The 21,422-nt window shown below is 42.0% G+C and overlaps 1 protein-coding gene across 1 annotated transcript in view; it reads left to right on the top strand.

The window, feature by feature from the left end:
- LOC148027144 (protein GAMETE EXPRESSED 3-like) overlaps positions 1-21,422 on the top strand; it is a 72,637-nt gene that overhangs the window by 6,739 nt on the left and 44,476 nt on the right. The window contains exons 2-3 of the mRNA XM_087690396.1: positions 3,465-3,673; positions 3,767-4,114. Coding sequence (XP_087546522.1) covers positions 3,465-3,673; positions 3,767-4,114 — 557 coding nt within the window. The remainder of the gene's footprint in view (positions 1-3,464; positions 3,674-3,766; positions 4,115-21,422) is intronic.

Here is a 21,422-nt window from a genome sequence, read left to right as displayed (position 1 = left end):
GGCTGGAGTGAATGAACTGGGATATAGAGTAATTGAGCACACCATTTATTTATAGATGAGGAACCAACCAAATTGTGGGAGTTTGCTTGTGGGACACAAACTCTTTTCAGCATTAAAGTTTGAGTTTTGGGTGTGTTCAAATGAGCTAATTAACGTTTAATGAGAAATGCTCATTTTTTAGCTTAATACCCCCTCTTAGGCCCAAAACTAGAACTAGAAAGGGATTGCAAGTGTAGCTTACCCTATGTATTCCCCAAGACATCCCATCCCAAAGCAGCCAAGGCATTGGTCAATATGTGCATGTCAGTTGCCCAAGAATCTATCAAGACTATAGAGACATTGGTTATTTTACCTTGAGAGCATTGGGCAATGGGTGTGCGTCGGCTGCCCAAGAACAAATGTTGGTTATCTTACCTTGAGAGTCCAAAAGGCCACCCCAAAGGAGACCAAGACATCAAACAAAGGGTGACCTATGAGGATTTGCAAAAGTGATGTAAACCACTTTGAACTCTCTTTAAAAGAAAACAAATGGTTGAAGTAACTGTGCTTATGGGGGAAAATAAAGGGATCATCATCTCACGAATCTCAAAACAAATAGTATCTACTTAGCCATCTGTAGCAAAGGCCATGAGCTCCTTCTTGCTACAGATACCAGAGGCATTGAATTATCCATCCTTGAATTTGAGGAGTTTCTTGATGTTGTACCACATGGCCACAAAAGAACCTGGTTAGTGACCACTACTCTCTCTGCTAGTGAGAATCTCTCTAAGCTCCAATAAAGCAGCTTCTATCTAATCCTCAAGAGGAGAGGCACCAAGTCCTGCTCTAAGGTAATGTCAATATCCACATGGCATCCAAGATATCTCACCACGGTCCCATTGGGAACCCACATGAAATCGTCATGCGGTCACTACTCTGGCTGCCTAGTGTTGCATGCCCAAAATCCATAGGACTTCTACCAATTAATTAGGGCACTTGCTACTCTACAAAATATGTATCTCCATGGCCATTACAAAAGCTCTAAAGTTACGTGCATCGTGTCCAAATAGACTACAATGTCGTTAGCAAACTCCAAGTCATGCATTAGCTGGATGAAGTGCTTTATGAGGAATTTTATTTTGGTTGGGAGAAAAGGAGAGCTTGGCCAGAGAGAAGGTGGCTTAGGATGTCATCAAATAGCCTAGATCTAAAGGAGGATTGGGGATCATAGATCTAGATTGTTAGAGCAAAGCCCTTCCGAGCTAAGGTCAATGTTAGGGGTTTGCTTCTAGGCGAGGAGGCTTGGAAGAGACTTCCAATAGGGAGGTTGCAAGCTATGAGACCTACACATGGATGACCATGGCAGCCCAGCATCCATTCACTTTGAAAGAGATTAGGACGAATGATGTAAGGAGGAGCTTTGGGGTTAGATTCACATATGTCATTATCAGAGCATAGAGATCTGTATTATCGGAGCTCCACCGGCTAACCCCAACTACAACCAAAGAGAAGAGGCTATGAGAAGGTAGCCTCTTCTCTTCAATCACTATTTGAGACAGATTCAGGCCACACTCTTCAAGAGAGAATGCCTCTCGGAGAGAGAGAATGCCTATAATGGGGGAGATTCTCTATACAAGTTGCTACATTAGTGGGAGATTGGTTTGCATTCCAAGAGTTATCGAAGGAGACTCAGAGACAAAGACTACAAGGTCTAAGGGGAGCTACAGCTATGATTAAGGCCTTGATAGAGGGATTTCCACGAGATTGGTGGATAGATTCAAGCACCTCTGAGACTTGGATTGGTTTCTCTCCTCTAGAGGGGACATTCTTGTAGTAATCACATTGTGACTAGTAGAGCTGGGAAATTCACTTACATGATTGAGAAATATGGCTTCCTTTAGTGAGAGGACTTCGACCAGACAATGTTCATTGGATGCTCTAGACACAGGATTTGAGTAGTGGCACACTTAAAGAGAAAGCGGCACATTGACCCAGACCCAACCAGTTGTCTTGTAGGTGGATGGAGATATTAGGCTTATTACACCTCTATAAGGATTACAGTGGGATCCAAAGAGTGGGTATGGAGGGATCCATTCCTTGATAGACCATGTGACAAGCCCTTCTTTAGCTACACTACTAGGTTGGGGAGGAGGATACATGTGTTACGCTTAGCACCAGAAAGACATTGATTATGATAAGACCTTTGACCTACTTCATGTATGACCACCATTTGGTGTCTCTTGTTGCATTGGCTACACATTATGGCTGGAATCTATATCAATTGAACATTAAAGTTGCTTTTCTTAATGGTGAAATGCGTGAGAAGCATCTAGTTCACAGCCTCCCCAGTTTTGCTGTTAGGGGGACATAAGTGAAACATATTCAAATTGAAGAAGGCTCTTTATGGTTTTAAGTAACTCAAGCTTAGTATGAGGCACTAAATGTATACCTATTGACTTGTAAATTTTGCAGTAGTTTGACTGAAAGTGCACCCTATGTGAGCAACACAAAAGGCCCAATAAAGGCCATTGACTAATATGTTGATGACTTGTGCTTGTCACGCCAGAATAGGATAAATTTTCAGCCTTCAAAGCTTATTTACACTCTGGTTTTGAGATGTCATGCGAAACTCCTACTTCAGCATTCAGTATTCACAGCAAAAGGATGACATTGTTATGTAGGAATCAAGTCCTCCTCAATAGTGTGTAAAGATTTGGTTTTGATACAGCTTGTGGTTACTCCTATAGGACTTGGACTACATCTTAGGCTATTGGTTGTCTTCTTTATGTCTACGAAATTAGGTTGGATGTGTAGTTGTTACTGTGATACGTGAGAAAATTTATGCATAGCCAAGGTTCCAAGAATTGGCAAGCTCTTGACATTGACCTTTTGCTACTTCTCTTAATTCTATCCATGTGATGCTGATGCACAGTTGCATGTTTTTTGTGATTCTAAGTTGGAAGATTGTTATGATATCACAATGTCCACAACTGGATCTGGCTTTAGACTTGGCACTTCATGTAACCTCCCTTACTTACAGTAGAAATGGAGAGGGGAACAAAATCAACCATACTCTTTACTGAAATTTGGATGTGCTTGAGGTCTAAGTTTCTTCTAGTGGAAGTATTTTGCGTTGGCTGGTAAATTTGCAGCTTGATTAGATTTGTGCCGGATGTCTACAGTAGCCTATGGATTTTCTCTAATGCATGCTGTGTGCGTGTGAGAAAAAATTTTGCTTTTATTTTTTTGTTTGACGTGTGTGCTGTTTGTAGATCTTTCTCTGCCACAGTTTTGGCTGGTGGATTTGCAGCTTGATTAGATTTCTACTATCAAGTACAAGGGATTTCTGCAGTAGCTTATGGATTTTCTCTAATGCATGCTGTGTGCTCCTCTGCCAAAGGCATTTGTATAAATTGAAGCAAAAGTGAAAGAAATATTGTTGCCCATCTTTTTATATGATCTTATGATATGTGTGCTGTTTGTAGATCTATCTCTACTACAGAAGGATTTGTTTGATGACTTTCCTGTGCTAAATATTGTCACCTCTCCAAGCATTGGGCCAGATGGACGGATATATGCTTGCATTGGAAGTATTGCCAAGGCTTACAACAGGGATGGTTCACTGGCATGGATGGCCAGACTTAATGAATCTTGCCAAATTTTGGTTTCTCCTGTGCTAGATCAGAATGGCATGGTATTTTCATCCTGCACCATCCCATTGTGGTGATAAGAATTTGATTACTTGTTCTCTCCATTTTGAGCCAGTGCAATGTATGTGTGTTGCCAGGTGTATGTGGCTGTGAACACTAGAGTCATGATTATTTCTTATTCTGAAGAGGAAAATTCAGTGACAATATCTGATCTTTATAATGCAACCACCCTAGATCAGAATATGATGGGTATTAAGCCAATAACAGGGCTTTCATTGATGCAAAATAGTACATCGGTACTGGTCAATGCAGGACCGGCTGGTTTGTATGCAGTAACCATTGATGGTACACTCCTCTGGAGTACAGATGGATATTCCAGCAATGGTGACAGTGTTTTCACAGCTGGAACCTTTTGCCCTGTCCAAGATGTTATCTGCTATTTCCATTTCTCACCTGCCATTGATTATTGTGATGGGAGTATCTATGTGAGTACTTCATCTTACAAACTATGATAAGATGTCTTCTGTGCTTCATCCTAAAAACTATGATAAGATGTATTGTATAAAGTATCTCGTTATGGTTACTTTGCAGTCAAGAAAAGATGCCAAACACAAAGTTTTGAAATAGAAATTTGCATGTGCCAAGCTGGTTGTTTGACTATAGAAAATATATGGATTCTTTCTATTTTTTCTATTTGTCACTGCTTTAATGCATACGCTTTAGAGTGTTATTTATGTAACAAGATATACAAAAAGCAAGAAGTTCCAGGTAAACACTCATAATGTTCTTTTCAAAGAAGTCAAAGGTTTTAGGGCTGCTTTGGTTTACCCACAACACTTGACCTTGTCACATTTGTGTGTTTTCTGGTAAGACACTTTCTTTTCTCTCAAAGAAAAGAAAGAGAAATCCTATTAATATACATCTCAGTAAAAAAGGGCCAAGGTCTTTTTTTTAAAAGTGCAGTACAAGTGGTATAATGATAAACCATATCATTTTTGTGTTTTCTGGTAATAGAATTTCGTTTTTCTCAAAGGAAAGAGAAATTCTATTAATAAACATCTCAGTGAAAGAGGACCATGGTAAAAGTGCAGTACAAGCCATGTAATGATAAACCATATCATGACAACAGATAATCTAATATAAGTGCTATTTTGAGAGGCCAATATAGATGCCTATAATACCTGATCATATGTGGCTCTAGACAAAAGGAGCTCCTAGAGTCCCATGTATCATGAAAAACATCCCTTCTCATATATTCAGAATTACCTGTAGTCTGTTTCATCTCCCTTGGAGCATGTGAATGATCTCTGTCTGGATCCTTAGAGTGGGTCTCCCAAAGGCTTGTCTTGTAGATCAATGGCATGACTATATGTTGATATCTGAATGAATTAAATGATAATACAAGCAATAATGATAGTGTCCGTTGGCCCACTCTATTTGCAAAAAGTCTGGCTTGGGAATCATGCTCAGGTGCTGTCCAGAAATAAGAGAGGACCGTCTCTTGTATATGAGGATACACTAGGGGTTCTAGAGGAAAAACTGAGTTTATGAACAAGGCTACTAAACAAGCTCAGAAAAATGTGAATGAAGATAGAGTGAATGAATGCTGAAGTGAAACTTAATGAACAAATGGAATATGCTAGGTGTGATACAATGGATGCTTAAGCAGTGAATGGGTGTCCAACAGCCACCCTCTCTCATGGGTGTGGGCTTTTGAATTTGAAGAGATAGACATCCTTCGGGATGGATCACAAATGAAGCAAACCATCAAGCTTGATGGTGAAAATTTCATGTAGGCAGTTGAGGGGGCTACGATGGCAAGAGGAGAGCCAAACATGAGTACTACATGGATGTCATTGATGACGAAGAAGGCACTCAAAATGGTCTAGGCAGCAATAACTTTGTTGCAAAAGGCTGTCATGATGACTTCAAATGTTGGTTTAGCAGGCAACAGTGTAAAACATAGCCACTGAATCATGAAATGCAAGGCCGGGATCTCTAGCGGGCTGGCATGGTAGCAAATCAAGACCCTTGAAGGGTGGACAGCAGCACCTCACTCTAGGATGCTCTGTGTGGGCACCGATGGCACCAGTGATGACAGATGGCAGCTGACACATCTCAACTGAACTTGTATGAGCTATACTTGAGTGATAGACTCTGGCCACCATCTTGCCGTCCATCCCTACTTGTGATTCTTCCCTCCCATTTGTGATAATGCCCTTGAATTTGGCATGATAATCCTGCTTACAGGCTGCCCTGAAACAAGATAGGCATGACACCTCTGTACATCCTCATATCCACAAACTGAGCCTCTGTTTGTGACTCAAGCAATTGTCCCCCACATAACAATCATAGAGTTTGCAATGCCATAAAACACCATCCCAAGGGCTCTCTCCTAGACCTTTTGAGCCCTTGGGCAATCCCATCTGTAGTGCCTTTGAGTTGCCTCATATTCCCCACATCTAGTTCAAGGGATGGGGTCTCTACCATAGTTGAGCAATGTACCAACTACTAAACTCCTGTGTGCTAGTAACCAAAGAAAGAGTGAAATCTTTCTTGATCTAAAGTTGTCTCCCAATCTCCTCTAGAAGTTTGCAAGGAAAGGTTGTGATATATCTTGGGTAGTCCAATGCTTAGCTGTAGCAGTATCACTTTGATCTTGCTCATCTGTATCCTTCTCCCTGGGACCCAACCTAGTGGTATAGCCAAATAAGGGCACATCTCAATGATTGAGCATCTCATAGGAGAATGCCCTAACATGTGGCATCAGTGGACTTTTGTCCAAGATGAGAGAGGTGGTAGATGTGAGCCTTGTAAGAGTGATAGAGAGTGGCAAATGTGGTGCGATGTTAGAGGAGGCAATGCTAGAGGTAGAGAGAGCATGGATAGGATGGACAGAGAGGGATAGGGAGATTCTTAGCAAAGGTAGAGATAGACAAATGGTTGGTGGATATTCAAAGAGAGAGGAAGAGACAGAAAAAGGCATGGAGGTGACAATAGAGAGCGGTGCACTCTCTCATTGTTTCATTATTCCATTCTCACAGTGTAACACACACTAATTGAGTAATAATAGTGTAAAGAGATAGGTCTATCAACTAACCATAGTCAACTAACTATAGTTAACCTACCCGACTTATTCAATGCACACATATGTCTAGTCTAGCTAGGCTACAATTGTCTAGTGTTGGTCATACGTATTAGTAAGCTTGAATCTCAACACTATCCCTCAAGCTCAAGCTAATTGTTGTACTCCAAGTATCTCTTTAAAGTGAACAAACTTATCTCTACCAAGTGATTTGGTAAAGATGTCAGTTGCCTAGTCTTCGGCCTTCACATGAAGTAGATTAATCTGTCCTGCAAGTACCATTTCCCTGATGAAATGATAATGAACTTCTATGTGCTTGGATCTAACATGATAGATTGGATTACTAGCTGATAGCTTACTACTCATATTGTTACAATGCAATGAGACCTTCCTGTCCAATTGTATATCCAAGTCATGTAGTAGTTTCACAAGCCACATTGCTTCACATGCTGCTAAAATTGCACCTCTATATTCTGCCTTAATGCTAGAGAGAGCAACGGTAGGCTGCTTTTTACTACTCTAGCTGATCACACTACTACCCAATCAACATGTGTATAATCTATCAAATCAAGTGACTTTCCATGCTCATAAAACAGCCCATAATTAGAAGTACCTTTCACGTACCGCATAATCCTCTTGACTACATCCAAATGTGGGTTGCGGCCTTCTACATAAACTGGTTAATCGACCTCACTAATAATTGAGGTCAGGATGGGTAATAGTAAGGTAGATTAGGTTGTCCACCATCTACCTATACATAGTGACATTCTCTATCTCACTTCCAACATCAACTGCAAGTTTGACATTTTGATCTAGTGGTGTTTCCAAGGGCTTACATTCCATCATCCCATATTTCAGCAGCATATCTTGAGCATATTGTTTTTGTAGTAGCAAGATTCCTTGAGGTGTAGACACAATCTCAATCCCAAGAAAATATTGTAGCTCTTTCAAATCTTTTACCTTAAACTCAGCTTGTAACATGGGTTTAATTTCAACAATATCATAGTCATCATCTCCAATGATGATCAAGTCATCCACATAAATCACTAAAACTACATAATCTATTTGTGTCTTCTTCACTATGGTTTGCATGTCCCATTTGAAACCCAAGCTGCTGTAAATATGTACTAATGCGAGCATTCCATGCTCTTGGTGCCTTTTTTAATCCATAAAGGGCATTTTTCAGCCTGCACACATGATTTGGGTTGTCAGGGTGTACATAGCCCTCAGGTTGTTCCATATACACCTCTTCAAATTAAATCTCCATTTAGAAATGCATTCTTGACATCCATCTGCCAAAGATTCCATCCCTTAGACGTTTCTAAAGCAATGATAGTTCTCAGGTTACCATCTTTGCAACTGAGCTAAAAGTCTCCTCATAATCCAAACCATACTGCTGCGCATAACCCTTAGCAACCATCCGGGCTTTGTATCTTTTAAACAATCCATCTGCCTTGCATTTCACTTTGTAAACCCTTGTACAATCAGTGGTGTTTTGCATTTAGGCAAACTAACCAAATCCCATGTGCCATTTTCAGCCAATGTTGCGTATTCCTCATCCATGGGAGCACACCAATGACTAAAAATGACACAAAGGATTTGGTTAGTTTGCCTTGCATTTCATTGTTTGAATCCATTTACAGCCAATGGGTGTTTTTCCTTCGGGCAAACTAACCAAATCCCATGTGTCATTTTCAGCCAATGTTGCATATTCCTCATCCATGGCAGCATACCAGTTTTTATTTCCAATTGCTTCATTGAACTTCGTATGCTCTTTATGACCCATCACTTTAGTCATGTAAGAAAAGTATCTGACTGAACACCCGGTCTATCAACGAGCTTTCTGACCCTTTCGGACCTTCTTTAAACTGTGGTTCACTATGTGATTGCCTCTCATGAGGAGGTATATATTTGCTTTGTCTTACTCCGGTGTCATAACAGGTGGTATACACAATTCACTATCAAGATTGTCACTACCAAGTGACTCATATCTAGACCCAAAATCAATTTTGAAAGAACTACACTATCAACACTTACCTTGACATAAGGGTAAAACTTTTCGAAGTATAACTCTATTTTGATCCACAGTTCCCTCATTATACTTTGAAAATAATAGGAGCCAACTTCCTGTTCAAAAAAAAACCTAAGACCAATAGGGATGCACTATTGCCTTTGCAATAATGGCAGGCCCTTAGTGAAACCCTTCATCCAATGTCTTGCTTGCTTTGGGATGGGCCTCTTGGAAAACTCAAAAGAAGATATCCACTACCCTTGCAATCTTGATAGCCCATCAGGCAGCCCTTCACGGCACCTATGGTCCGATGCCTTAGCCTCTCTAGAGTGGCACCTTTTTCGTCAAGCACACAACCTCCTCATGTCACTTTGGGCATGAGAGGGGTGTTAAGCTATATCAATTATAGGCTAATTTCTTTTGGCTCTTATACAGTTTAAAAAAGTTTTCTACATAAGGCTTATGTAAACACAAAACTCCAGTATTTTTGGACACCTAGCTTAAGTAATTCTACGAAAGGGAATCATTGGCTAGACCACTCTTATCATCCCATTCTATCTTAAATTTCCCATTCTCACCTCATCGCCAACTACTATTCCCCTTCCTCCCCCCCCCAACCCCCTCAAAAAAGAAAAAAAGAAAGAAAAAAAAAGAATAGAAGATTCTATTAGTAGCACCTCGGTGAAAAAACTTGGGTAATATGCAAAGTACAAAAGTCCTCTGATAGACTACATCATCCATCATAAATACCATTGGTCCAATGAACAACCTATCCAGTGGGTTGTAATGCCAAACCATGTGAGGCGCTATATGAAATAAGGTGTGGAAAGCCCATGTCTTCGTAGAAGCATCTCTCCTCCTCCCCATCCTCTTAAAGTTGCCCTTTATTGTCTATCTCACCTTCTGTGGAGAGTATGAATAATCTTTTTCCAAATCATAGAGAGTCTTTGCAATGGAGACATCCTAAAGGTCGATAGGGTGAATACATCTCATATTCTAGATGAACCAAGCAATTATACTAGCATTATTACCCCTTAGTCACTAAGTTTGAGAAATATCTGGAATCAGGATCTTACTCAAGACGCTGACCAAGAATGAGAAAAGAGTGGCTCCCCTAAATGTCCTCATATCCACATGCCATGCCTCTCTCCATGACCTAAGTTCTTGTCCCTAGATCACTACCATTGTCTCAATTGTACCCATAAAAGACCATCCTAACGGCTTTCCTCTACACCTCCTAGGCTTTATGACTCAAACCAGTCGTCCTTCTTGGATAGGGTAGTAATGACCTGATTAATCAATAATTACAGTAAGAAAAAAATTCACATAAGCTCAAAATGCACACTTTACCACTTTAATCTTGGGCAATGGACAGCCTATTGGCCCCAAAACTAGTGCTCCTTGCGGTATTCTTTTAGCTTGCATTGTAAATGGATGGAGTACAACTGAGATTCTCTGATCTCAACCCCTAATCCAAGTGCCTCTTACTATCAAAACTGAGTAGCAAGCCTTCAAACTAATTTGCCCCTTGGTTTGCTTTGGGAAACAGCCTTCAAACAAATTAAGCCCTAAATCTGATATGGACTGGCTCGCCTCTTGAATCTCCTTGAAATTTTTTAATTTCAGCTATTGGCATTCAAGTCCGAGGCTCTCAATTTTGAGTACGGATCTCAAGGCAACTCTCAAATCCTTATTTTTGCTATAAATTAGGGTTTACAACAATATAGATTTTTTTCTCCACCTTTGATGACTTAAATGGTTGGATTTTGCTGCGATAACTTGAGAGATGGCTGTAGGATCAAAGACAATGCTATAGAGAGAGATTTCAGAGTTTTTTTGCAAGAAAGGCTGAAAATTTGTTACTGCTTGCTCAAATAGCCATGGAAGCTGTCACCTACAACGTAGGACCACGAGAAAGGCTGGTGCCCCCTCTTATATATTGTTACCTGCACTAGAAGGACCTTGGGCTGCTATCACCTACACCTGGAGGGCTCCAAACTATTGTCATTTACTGTAGGACTCATTCCTAATGATTGCCAATCACATCAATGCCATCTTCTTACTCTCTAACAATCTCCTCTCTCACAATAATTGGAATAGACTTCACCAATCCACAAAAAAGTTTTTCCTACTTGCATGGGAAAGTTTTTTCAAGTGGCAGTCTTTTAATCCCATTTCCCAGCATTATCTAGCTTACTAAATTAATTTTTAAACTAATAATTTTAAATTTTAAATTAATAATTATTCTAGAGTCCAAAAAAATAATTTCACCAAGCAATAATTAAATTGGCTAGGCCATTTGTCTTCCAAGTATCCCTGAGCAGCTATTAGTCCTTGGACCTGCATTAATTAATTAATTAATACCTAGTCTCTAATGTCACTACTAACATTACTGGCCAATAAATTAGTCTAGGCTAAAATCTGAGAGACAAGGTACTACTTCGTACCTATCAAGCATAACTTATTACAACTTTTGTATTTAGCATTAACTAATATTTCGGGGTCATGGGTCCCACAATGTTAAATAATTAACTTGCATCTCACATGTGCAAGTCACATTAGCATTTGCATAAGGAAATCAAAGATTTTTGCATAAAGACAACTCTAACCAATATGCCTGAGTTGATAGAGACAACATGTATAGGAAATGCTCTGCTATGTGGAAAGCCTATTGGCTTTAAGAATGCTAAGGAAAATTCAAAGGAAAAGACAACAAGCATGGAGAAGCCAAATAAGGCATAAAAAGAGGAAATAAATTATTTCTTGGAAAACCAATGCTAAATGCAAGAATTTTTTGTCACAAATAAATGCTTTGCATGTGAATACGAGGAGCACTAAGCAAACGATTATCCTGATAGCACAACCTGAAGTTTTGAAGATATGGTTGATCCTAATGGCAAAAGGCCTAGAACCTAGTATTGGTTTTACAAAAGGCAAGGTTAAAGGTAAAGTTTCCAAACACTATTGAGTGAAATTTCAGGATTTTTGACCTATGGATATGGATGGGTGGAGGAGGGTGACTTGGTAGATCATCCTCGAGTGTTGCAATTTTACCTCGATGCACTTTACTTGAGGACAACTTTTTGGATCAGGCTCATTCAAGCTCAGCAAGAGAGTCTAGAGTAATTCCTAAACTCAAGGGATAGCACCTCCACTCCCCCAAGGTGGACTAGCTCAAATATGAGTGAACTTGGATGTACTTATGGATTCATTTTGTCTGCTAACAATACTTTTGCCTTGAAGATTACTATTCAGTGTACTAGTCATTGTGGATTGTTATTTCAATCATTAATGCCCGTGCAACTTTTGCAATATGCCTAATTTTTCTTTCTGCAATCCCATTTTGCTGTGGGGTATACCTGCAAGTAAATTTCCTCTTTATCCCATGAGTCCTCCCTGCATTTCACCAAATTGCTGATTGAACTTGTTTTGCTGGTTATCGCAAGCACATCCCATACCATGGCCTCTCGAAGAGGATCTACCACGTCCCCTTCCCCGAACTTGAGTAAAATGCTTGGACTTGTTCGCCATTTCTTTTAGACGAGTCACCCTGCATATTGATCTCTTCGGTAATCATGAGAGAGACCAGCTCATCAAAATCTGGAAATGGCTTCCGTATGTATACTAAAGTAACAGCCCATGGCTCTGAAACTATACATTTGCAGGGTATATATGCAATGTACACTTGCATGGGATGCAAGAGATGTACATTTGCATGGGACCCATGAGATTTATTACATGAGATCCATGGGATACATCTTGGTTTGAGGCACTCTATATGCTTGGTTCTTGCATTACTTTGCCTTGCAATGGTTAGAACATGTTTGGGTTTTTGGCATGTTGGTTTATTGCCTTTGGTTCTAACACAGTAGTTATGATTCATGTGTGTGGATTGTAACTTGGTTTTTAGTGGCTCAAATTTCAGCATGCTGGGAGTATAAGCATAGTTAAGAAATAGTTGCAAATGTTGTTTGACTATGATGTTGTATGTATTGCCAATGCTAATTGATGCCTTCATCTCACTACATTGCAATCAAGGGTTAGTCAAGGATTCCAAGGGGAGGCCTATCATGGAGTGCCATGAATTTTTTGCTTAATGCTCTTTTGGTATAATAAGCCCTGTACATGTGAATTAAGTTGAAATGGAGTCATGGTAACAAAGAAACCCTTGCTTGGGGGGTAGGTAACATTGGCTATAGTTGTGGTGGACATGTGTTAGTGGGGTACCTAGAACAGAACTTGGTCAGAGACTCCAATACCCCCTCAAGAATGACTTTTGCTGTCATGAGGGTTAGAAAATTCAATCATTTAATGTATAGGATTATGGAAAGTTTCAACGCTTTCAAGTTCAAAGAGGTTAGAGAAATAACATTGTGGGTAGTGCTGAGTATTTTTCCATTTGTTGAATTAAAAGTGGCTGGAAATTCAGTTTGAGAGTCCGAGTTTGCATGGGTAGGTCCCAGTTTCAGATGCTGACCTATCACATGGCAATCGGCCCCTTTCTCGGACATGCAAGGCTGGAGAAGGCTGTGAACAGCAGTTTGGGAGGCTGAAGACTGCATCTATGGACCTTTCTGGGCAGTTGGACAGCAGCTGCATCCTAACAACTCAACTGAGCACTCATCTTCAGGTGGAAAAAGTGTCTGAGGCACCATCTAGGACAGACAACCTGATCAAGGGCCTAATACTAGGCAGAAGACAGCTCTGCTCATCAAAATCAAGGCAGGTGGGTTTGGGCATTTTCAGGGTAGGAGAACCAGAAATTTTTACTCTTCTACTGCTTCTCTCCTCTCCATGCTTGATGCATGACCGTTCTAGTGAAGGAAATGGTGGTTTGGAGCCTCAATCTTGGACCTGAAATGTTGCTGTTGAGATTTTTCTGACCCCTGATCTGCAACCAGCAAAAAGTAGGGCATGCATGGCTGCCTTGTTATAGATGCGTGCAAATTTCAGTTTTGCATGAGGGTTGTTGCTGTAAAATTCAGCCAATGGACAGCATGTTGGAAGGTTTCTGGTAGTATACAATAGCTGTGAATTGTATGCAATAGGAGAAGACTTAATTTGGATCCCCGGATGTGAAATCAAGGGATAAATTGAAAATTAGGGTTGTTGGTTGCAGAGGACAGCAAGTTGTTTCAGAATTCTAAGGGATTGAGTGTCAATTTGATGGAATATAGGGAGATTTCATCCCAGGAACTTGGAGCAATTTCAAGTTATGGCCTTCCTAATTTCAGAGCTTTCGAGCTTTCCTCTCATCAATTTCTGGAGCTATTCAAAATAAATAACGGCAAGGGGCACCAAGGTTTTGGGCCAATCAGTGTCGGCTTGTCCCTTTTCATGAGGGCAATCTAGCCCAAAGTTGGTATAAGTGTTGAATTTCATTTAATAAAATCCCTCCAATACCTTCGATTTGTCTATCAATAAGGAGCTCACAGCCTCTGCTACATATGAAAACACGAAGGGGGCAAGCAGACACCCCTACCTCACTAATCTCTAGATGTTGGAGCCCCCTCCTCTAGCCTTGTTGATTGGGACCCAACTATGGGCTGATAAATAGAGGATTAAAACTCAATCCACCATAGTGCCCTCCACGAATTCCCAATCTACTGGATCATATGCCTTCTCGTAATCAAGAAGAAGCATAATGAAGTCCTGTTCCTGAAATTAGTGATAAGTGAGGTGGACTCCCAAAATATGAAGACCTTCTCCAAGCTATTGCACTCCCAAACAAAACTTATCTTTCTTGTATCCCGGGGCTCCAGTCATGGATCCTAGCACAGCTATGTAAAACATTATAGCTACTTACCGAACCTCCTAGGAGCCTATGCTATGCATTTGTCCTCTCTCTCAAGTCTTCTCACTCCATGTCTAGAGTTTCTAGATCTCACAATCCCGAAGAAGTCTCTATTAAATTTGTTTCCAACCTGAGTCCAAAAGGAAGCTCTAGGATGGAATTTGTACTTCAAGCTGGCTTTCTTCATTGCATCTATCTCAACTCTAGCTATGTGCATCCTCTCAACCACCCGTCGACATCCTAGATGTCTCTCCTCCCTCCAAAGTGTAACCAATGAATGCTCTGCAATCCTCTTGCTCTCTAGAAGGCCCTTTCTTTTCCTTGTGGCCTCCTCTCTGAACAAGGTGCTAATCTCCTACACAAGACTCTAGCTACATGGCTAACTAAAAAAAATGTAGCTCTCCAAATCTACATGATTGATTCTTTGAGATCACTCTCTTGCGATGTAGATGGTCTAGTGTCACAAGGACATGAATTTTTACTTAATACCCTTTGGACACTTAAATTGTGCACATGTGAGGTGCACAGGTGAGATTAAGTTGAATGTGCGTCATGGTGACAAGTAATCCTAGCTGGGGCAACGAGGGACATTGGCAAAAGTTTTGTGGATAGGTGCCAATAGGCTACCTAAGTCAAATTTTGGTCACGGACATTGAATAGCCCCTTGAAAATGACTTTTGGTATCATGGGGGTAAGGGAGTTACATGATTTAATCTCTCTAAGTAAGGTTTGTGAAAAGTTTAAACACCTTCCAAGTTCAAAGAAGTTAGAAATCTAAAATTGAGGTGGGACAACATTTAATGTGGATTTAAATAAGGACAGGGACAAAGGGCTATTTGGATCAAATTTGCATGTGGAACCCAATGAAAATGGAACTTTGCCAAATCTCAATTTTGGGTGAGTTTTGGGCTGCATCCAAGTGATGTGGCAGCTGACATGGCAAGTCAGACAGCTGGTCCAGTCGGCTGCATTTAAATGCAGCCGACCTGTTATTTCTGGCTATTTTTTGCTAGCTTATTTATCAGCCTCGGTTTTCGCAGTTTTGGTCAGTTGTGCTCCTAGTTTTCAGGCTGCAAACTGTGGAGACTATCCTCGGGGTTCACGGAGATTGAGATCTTTGAGGTGGAGACGTACACAAACATTCTCTCTACACCCGTGTATATTTCTACATCCTTATACAACATTCTGCACTACAGATTTTCTGTGTTTCATTCTCTCTCTTTTTTTTTCGTAAAAGGTAATTGTATTAATTACGGAAAAAAGGTACAAGATTACATGATTACATGATTACAAGAGACACGAGGGCCCTAGGCCAACGTGTGGGAAATCCCCGTACTAATGCACTAAAAAGGTTACACGAATCATGGCAACGACCCAGAGGCAATTGCCATATGCCAGGGATGCAAATCCTCCCGAGGGAGCAAGTCGGAATGCCGGATGAGATCTAGCTGCCAATGCAAGAGCCCTTTAAGCCTGGCAATATGTCTCGGTACATTAGAGGCCGAATCAAAGAGAAAAGCATTGCGCGTGGTCCAAATGTGCCAGCATCCCCAGTATCTGAAAAAGTGAAATAAGATCTTCATATGTAACTGTGGCGGTGTGGGGTACTTTGGGCGCACAAAAACCCAATCGAAAGGAGATAGTGAGGACCCCACCACTGCGCGCCAGATTTGCGACAAGAGTGACCAGATATTCTTGGCAAGCGGGCAAAAAAGAAAACGATGGCAGGCCGATTCCGCAGTAGTGGTACAGAAGAAACAATTGCCATTGGAGATTCGACGCTTGGAAAGGGCCGAGGCAAGAGGAAGACCACCAATCATTACCCGCCAAAGAAAGATCTTGCATTTGAAAGGTGCCTTATTCAGCCAGCCCTCCATCAGCGTTGCCTGCCACCATGACAGCGATTTCCGCAGTCCCCAAACAGTATTAGCTTTCACACCCAGCCATTGGTGATCTTGAATGAGAAAATGATACACGTGATTAGTAGAGGCCTTTTCCAGACTCAACCGGCCTGCAAGGTCCCAGTCCTGCCAAGGACGATCCACAGCCAAGGCAGGAAAGGGTTGCCTACCCTGAAGCTCCGACAAAAGCTTTCCCCATAAACCACGGTATCCGCGAGGGATCCTGAAAAGTCTCCTAGCAGTCCGAAACGATGCGAGGACATTGCGAGTGGCAAGAGTAGCATCCGCAATCGAAGTCACACCTAAACGGGCCATGCGGTTAAATCTCGGTCTGAGCTGATGTTTGTCTTCCCATGAAAGTAATCTCGATACTGCCGACAATTCCAGCTGAAAGGAGTTAGTCTGCAAGCGGTCCCCCACTGGATGCCAACGGGCCTTTTGGAGCACCACTTTCCAAGAGCCGACCAAGTGCAGTAACAAAGAGGAAAAGGGATTGGAAAATCGAGAGTCAGCATTAAGGACATGCCACCAGGACGCCCGAAGTCGTGTGTTACCATGGCGTAGCCTGCTGTGCTCAAGAAAATAACGGGCTATGATAGTCCACGGGTGATGATCCACACACATGGCACGAAAAAGAGACCAACGAAGAGCCAGCATATGAGTTTCTGCATCCAAAATAGCTCCACCACCCATGCGCTTAGGGGTACATGTATGTGACCATGAAATCCACAAAATGCCTGCCTGCAGTGAATCCTTCTTCCATAGCATGAAACGAATGGGATGGGTGAGAGCCTTCAAAGTAGTAGGCGTCCACGGCAGCAATGGCAGGAAATACGTTAGCATTGGTAGCATAATTGTCTGAGCCACTTTGAGGCGCACATGGAATGGCCACGCTTGCGACTTCCAATACATAAACTTTGCCGCCAGTTTTTGTGAAATCCACTCCAGTAGGTCCTTTGGCCGTACATCCACCCCCAATGGGTATCCAAGATGCCTGACAATGGAGCCACGGGAAACCACCTGGCCCTGCCAGTCTAATGACTGTAAATCAAGCTCCGTGCAACTCATTCTCTCTCTCTCTCTCTCTCTCTCTCTCTCTCTCTTTTCGTGAAGATAATTGAATTAAGTAGTAAATATTTACATGAGACCATCAGGTCAACATTCTCACTTACATGCTATTACATCAGACCATCAAGTCAGCATACTCAATCTCTCTCACACTGTCACTATAGAAATTTACAAGATGTGAGCAGGCTCTCAGAACAACCTATTACATAAGCAATTCTAATAAATCAGACAGAAAGAATAGCTGGAGTAGAGCGAGCAATCGCCAGCCAGGGAGCAGTAATGTCCGGAAGGATCAGGTTTGCTGATATCATAGAAGTGATTTGCCATAAGACCAATCCATGCACACAGGCCACATGCCCATGGATGCCCGATGCCGAATCAAAAATAAAGGCATTGCGAGTACGCCATATGTGCCACAGGGCTGTCCATCTAAGAAAATGGAATAGGCAGGAACAATTTGAAGACAAAGAGGGCATAGAGGAAATATTTCCCATAATCCACGAACGAATTGGTATGTGGTGCTGGGTCACCGAGAACCACACACGGGAGATGAAATTCCAGATCTCTCTCGCGACAAGGCAAGAGACAAAGAGGTGAAGCAATGTCTCATCGCATGTAGCACAGAAAACATAGCGGCTTGTAGAGATCTTTCGGGCACGGAGCACTTCTCCCGTTGGAAGATCCCCAATGAGCAACCTCCACATGAACACTTTACCCTGATACGGAACTTTAGACTTCCAAAGCTGGATAAATTTGTCCCGCCACTTTTTTTTGCTATCCTTGAGATGCCTGACCTTATTAACCTTCCCCGTGACCCATCTTTTAGCTTCCACCATCTGATGATATATTTGATTCACTGACCTTTTCTGAAAGTCATTAGGAAGCACAAACTTCCAGTCACGCCATGGATACAATGGCTGTAATGCAGGCAAAGGAGAGAACCTTTGAAGACAGTCTTGTATTGACGACAAAATGTCCCTGTATTCACGAGTCACCCTAAAGTATTGACGAATACACATAAAAGAATAAAGGCGGGGCTGCCCAGGAATAACCCCATCATAGACTATCTTCAACCCTAACCTAGCCATCCAATTAAACTTATCTTGTTGCAAATCTTTGTGTGGCCAATCCAACAACCTTGAGAAAGCCAATATTTCTCCTTGCAGTGAATTTTCCTTCCTCGGAATATCTGGAGGATGCTAGACAGCAAAAGGAAGCATCTCTCGTCAGGAAGCAATTAAATGAGAAAGGAGAAAAGACTGGGAGACCTTTATGGGCCTCGTAGAATTAAGCGCACGCCACTAGGAAGCATGAATAACCGTGCTTCCATGAGAGATGTCAGTCTTTTCTATGAAGAATTTGGCAATATCTAACCAAGGATGACACTGAATACATAGACTCTGCAAAAAATTCTGCCCTACCACAGTCGAAGGACGCTCCCCATCCTCGTGAGGGTCATTCTTCTTGCCTTCCTTACGACCTTGTTGGGGAAGGTGCTCTGGAAAAGGTACTGTTTGCTGAAACATGTGCTGAGGGTGGTGGTCTTGCATTTCCATATCTTGATCCATAGGCCCTGCAGTACCTCCATATTTTTGTCGCATTCCGAAACGAAATGGCCCAACTAACCACATCTGAAACAATGTCCTGCAAAAGGACCCAATTTCAACTTATACACCAACATTTGTAAGCCTGGAACTTTAAAACGAATTTCGGGTGAGTTTTGCTTGTATCCCATAGCATACATGCCCTGTTCCTACTACGGGAAGCCAGTCGAGGATCCATTAGAACCTCACCAAGGATTCTCAGTACCATAGGGAGAAGTCTCCAAAGATGTGCAGGAAAATCCACCACCTCTACCCAAATTGGGCAAGCCTGTCTCAGCATGTCCTGAAATTCAGCCATGGGCCTCCAAGGGACCACATGAACTAGCTGCCCATCCATAAACAAAGGAATGCGTTGCATAACAAGAGCCCGTACTTCTGCCGAACAAAACAGAACCTCAAAGAACCCCTTCAGGCCATCATAAATCTCTTCAACTAGGGGAACCTGCATATGCCCTGAAGCATCATCTGGGCACTGTTCAGAACTGACAAGCATAGACTGCAGCCAAGTACAAATTCTGGTGATCAAAGGAGTCCTTCCAGTAAAATAAAATATGGCTGCCCTCTCATGGAAAGCAACTATCTATTGTAGGACCACGTTGGTTCCCATGACTGCTACTACTTGATCCCCTTCCGGTAATGTGTTAGCTTTATTCTCATTACTGTGGACATAATCCGACATAAGATGATTGGCAATGGCCAGCATGAACTGTAAAGACCCATTAGGTTGCGGACAGGAAACATGAACCTTAGGCTGAGGTGGGCCAAAGGCCGGTTCTTCAACCGGCATCCTATGATGTTTGCCCATCTCTTCACTATCCATCAACGGCCCGGGTTCATCTGCCAACGAATCACCATCCAAGTCAGCCAAGTCTTTGTCATTCCCTTGCCCGATCTGCTGATCGAGAAAGGCCATATCGATACCATTAAATTCCTACAGGTTTGCCATAATAGATGCAGATTCTGATCCCAAAATGCTCTCTCTCTCCCCCGCCTCTCTATTCACACTTTGTCTTGGTCATTCGCTTCCACACTTCTTCACTCTAGCATGGTATCAAAGCATTGAAGAAATGACCTAGGGTGGACCTACCTGAAGAGGAGATTTCAGCGTGACATGAGGCTGCGTTTTCAGCGTTCAAGGGCAAGCAAGGGGGCTGTGCATCAGCGTTGAAGGTTGAGGCGAGCACGAGCGTGAGAAAGGAGAAGATTTTTTGAAGCTGCTGCTAGTTTTTGCTGTTAGAGAAGAAAGAAGGCTGCATTTTGGGCCTTCAAGTGTAAATTTTACCTTTTCATTGCCTCCAGCGAGTGAAGGAGGAGCGGCACGAGCAGTGAAGAGCCCTAGCAGGCTGTATTCTCACAATTAGAGGGGGACTACTTTTTGTGTTTTGTGCAAGCATTGTAGGTGAAGATGTCTTCTAAGACCGAGACAGAGTTTTAGGCGATCATGGACCGGTGTTATTGGATTTTCCATCAAATCAAAAGCTCGATGGCAAGAATTATCACATCTAACGGGTCATGATGCTTGCTATTTTGGAGTCCTATGATTTAGTGGAGCTTGTTATGGAGGCTATTCATCGTCCTTCTTTGCAAGACAAGGCCAGAATCTCTTCTAGTGATGATAAGGTGGAGTCGAGCACATTAGGATAAACTCAATGCTCACACCCGCTCATTTTTATTTCTCTCATGTACTATAGCTGTTATCTCTCATATTGATCATTTGACGGTGGCCCAGGAGATACAGTTGGAGCTTGATCAAATGTACAATTGTATGACCATCATGAAGCGAGTTTCTTTGGAAGTGCAGGACCCTGAGTATCAAAAAGTCATCTTCCATGCGGGAGCATATTAACAAGCTGAGGCAACTTCAAATGCAGGTACAAAATGCAAGGAAGGTGATCACTTCTGAAGACATGGCGATAACTCTTCTTTCATAGTTACCGTCCCGTTTTAGTGGTTTTTATTCCGCCTTGATTGCTGCAAGGCGGTTTGAGACTCTTTGGTGGGAAGAGTCTAAGACTCTTAGGTGGGAAGAGTTGGTTCCTATGGTCTTGGACCAAGAGGAGCAATTGAAAGGGACCAATGCTTCTAAATCTGAGGCTTTGGTTGGTCAATCCTCCCAAAAGAAGGGGAAGGACCAAAAGGAGGACAAATCCCAAAAGGACAAAGAAAAGGAGTATACTATCTGTGGTAAGACCAATCACTGGAAGAAGGATTGCCTCGACAAGGAGAAGAAGGTAGAGGAGAAGAAGGAGGAAACTTCAAAGGATTCCGAAGTAGTGTGGCTGCTCTCTCATCAAGTGCTTTCCTCTACTTGGAGGTGGTTGAGGATTCGA

Source organism: Lygodium microphyllum, chromosome 13, assembly GCF_053477565.2.
Source record: "Lygodium microphyllum isolate KBCC chromosome 13, Lygodium_microphyllum_v1.1.10, whole genome shotgun sequence".
Lineage (NCBI taxonomy): Eukaryota > Viridiplantae > Streptophyta > Polypodiopsida > Schizaeales > Lygodiaceae > Lygodium > Lygodium microphyllum.
The sequence above is the reverse complement of the archived record's forward strand: the minus strand, read 5'-3'. Positions and strand labels throughout refer to the sequence as shown.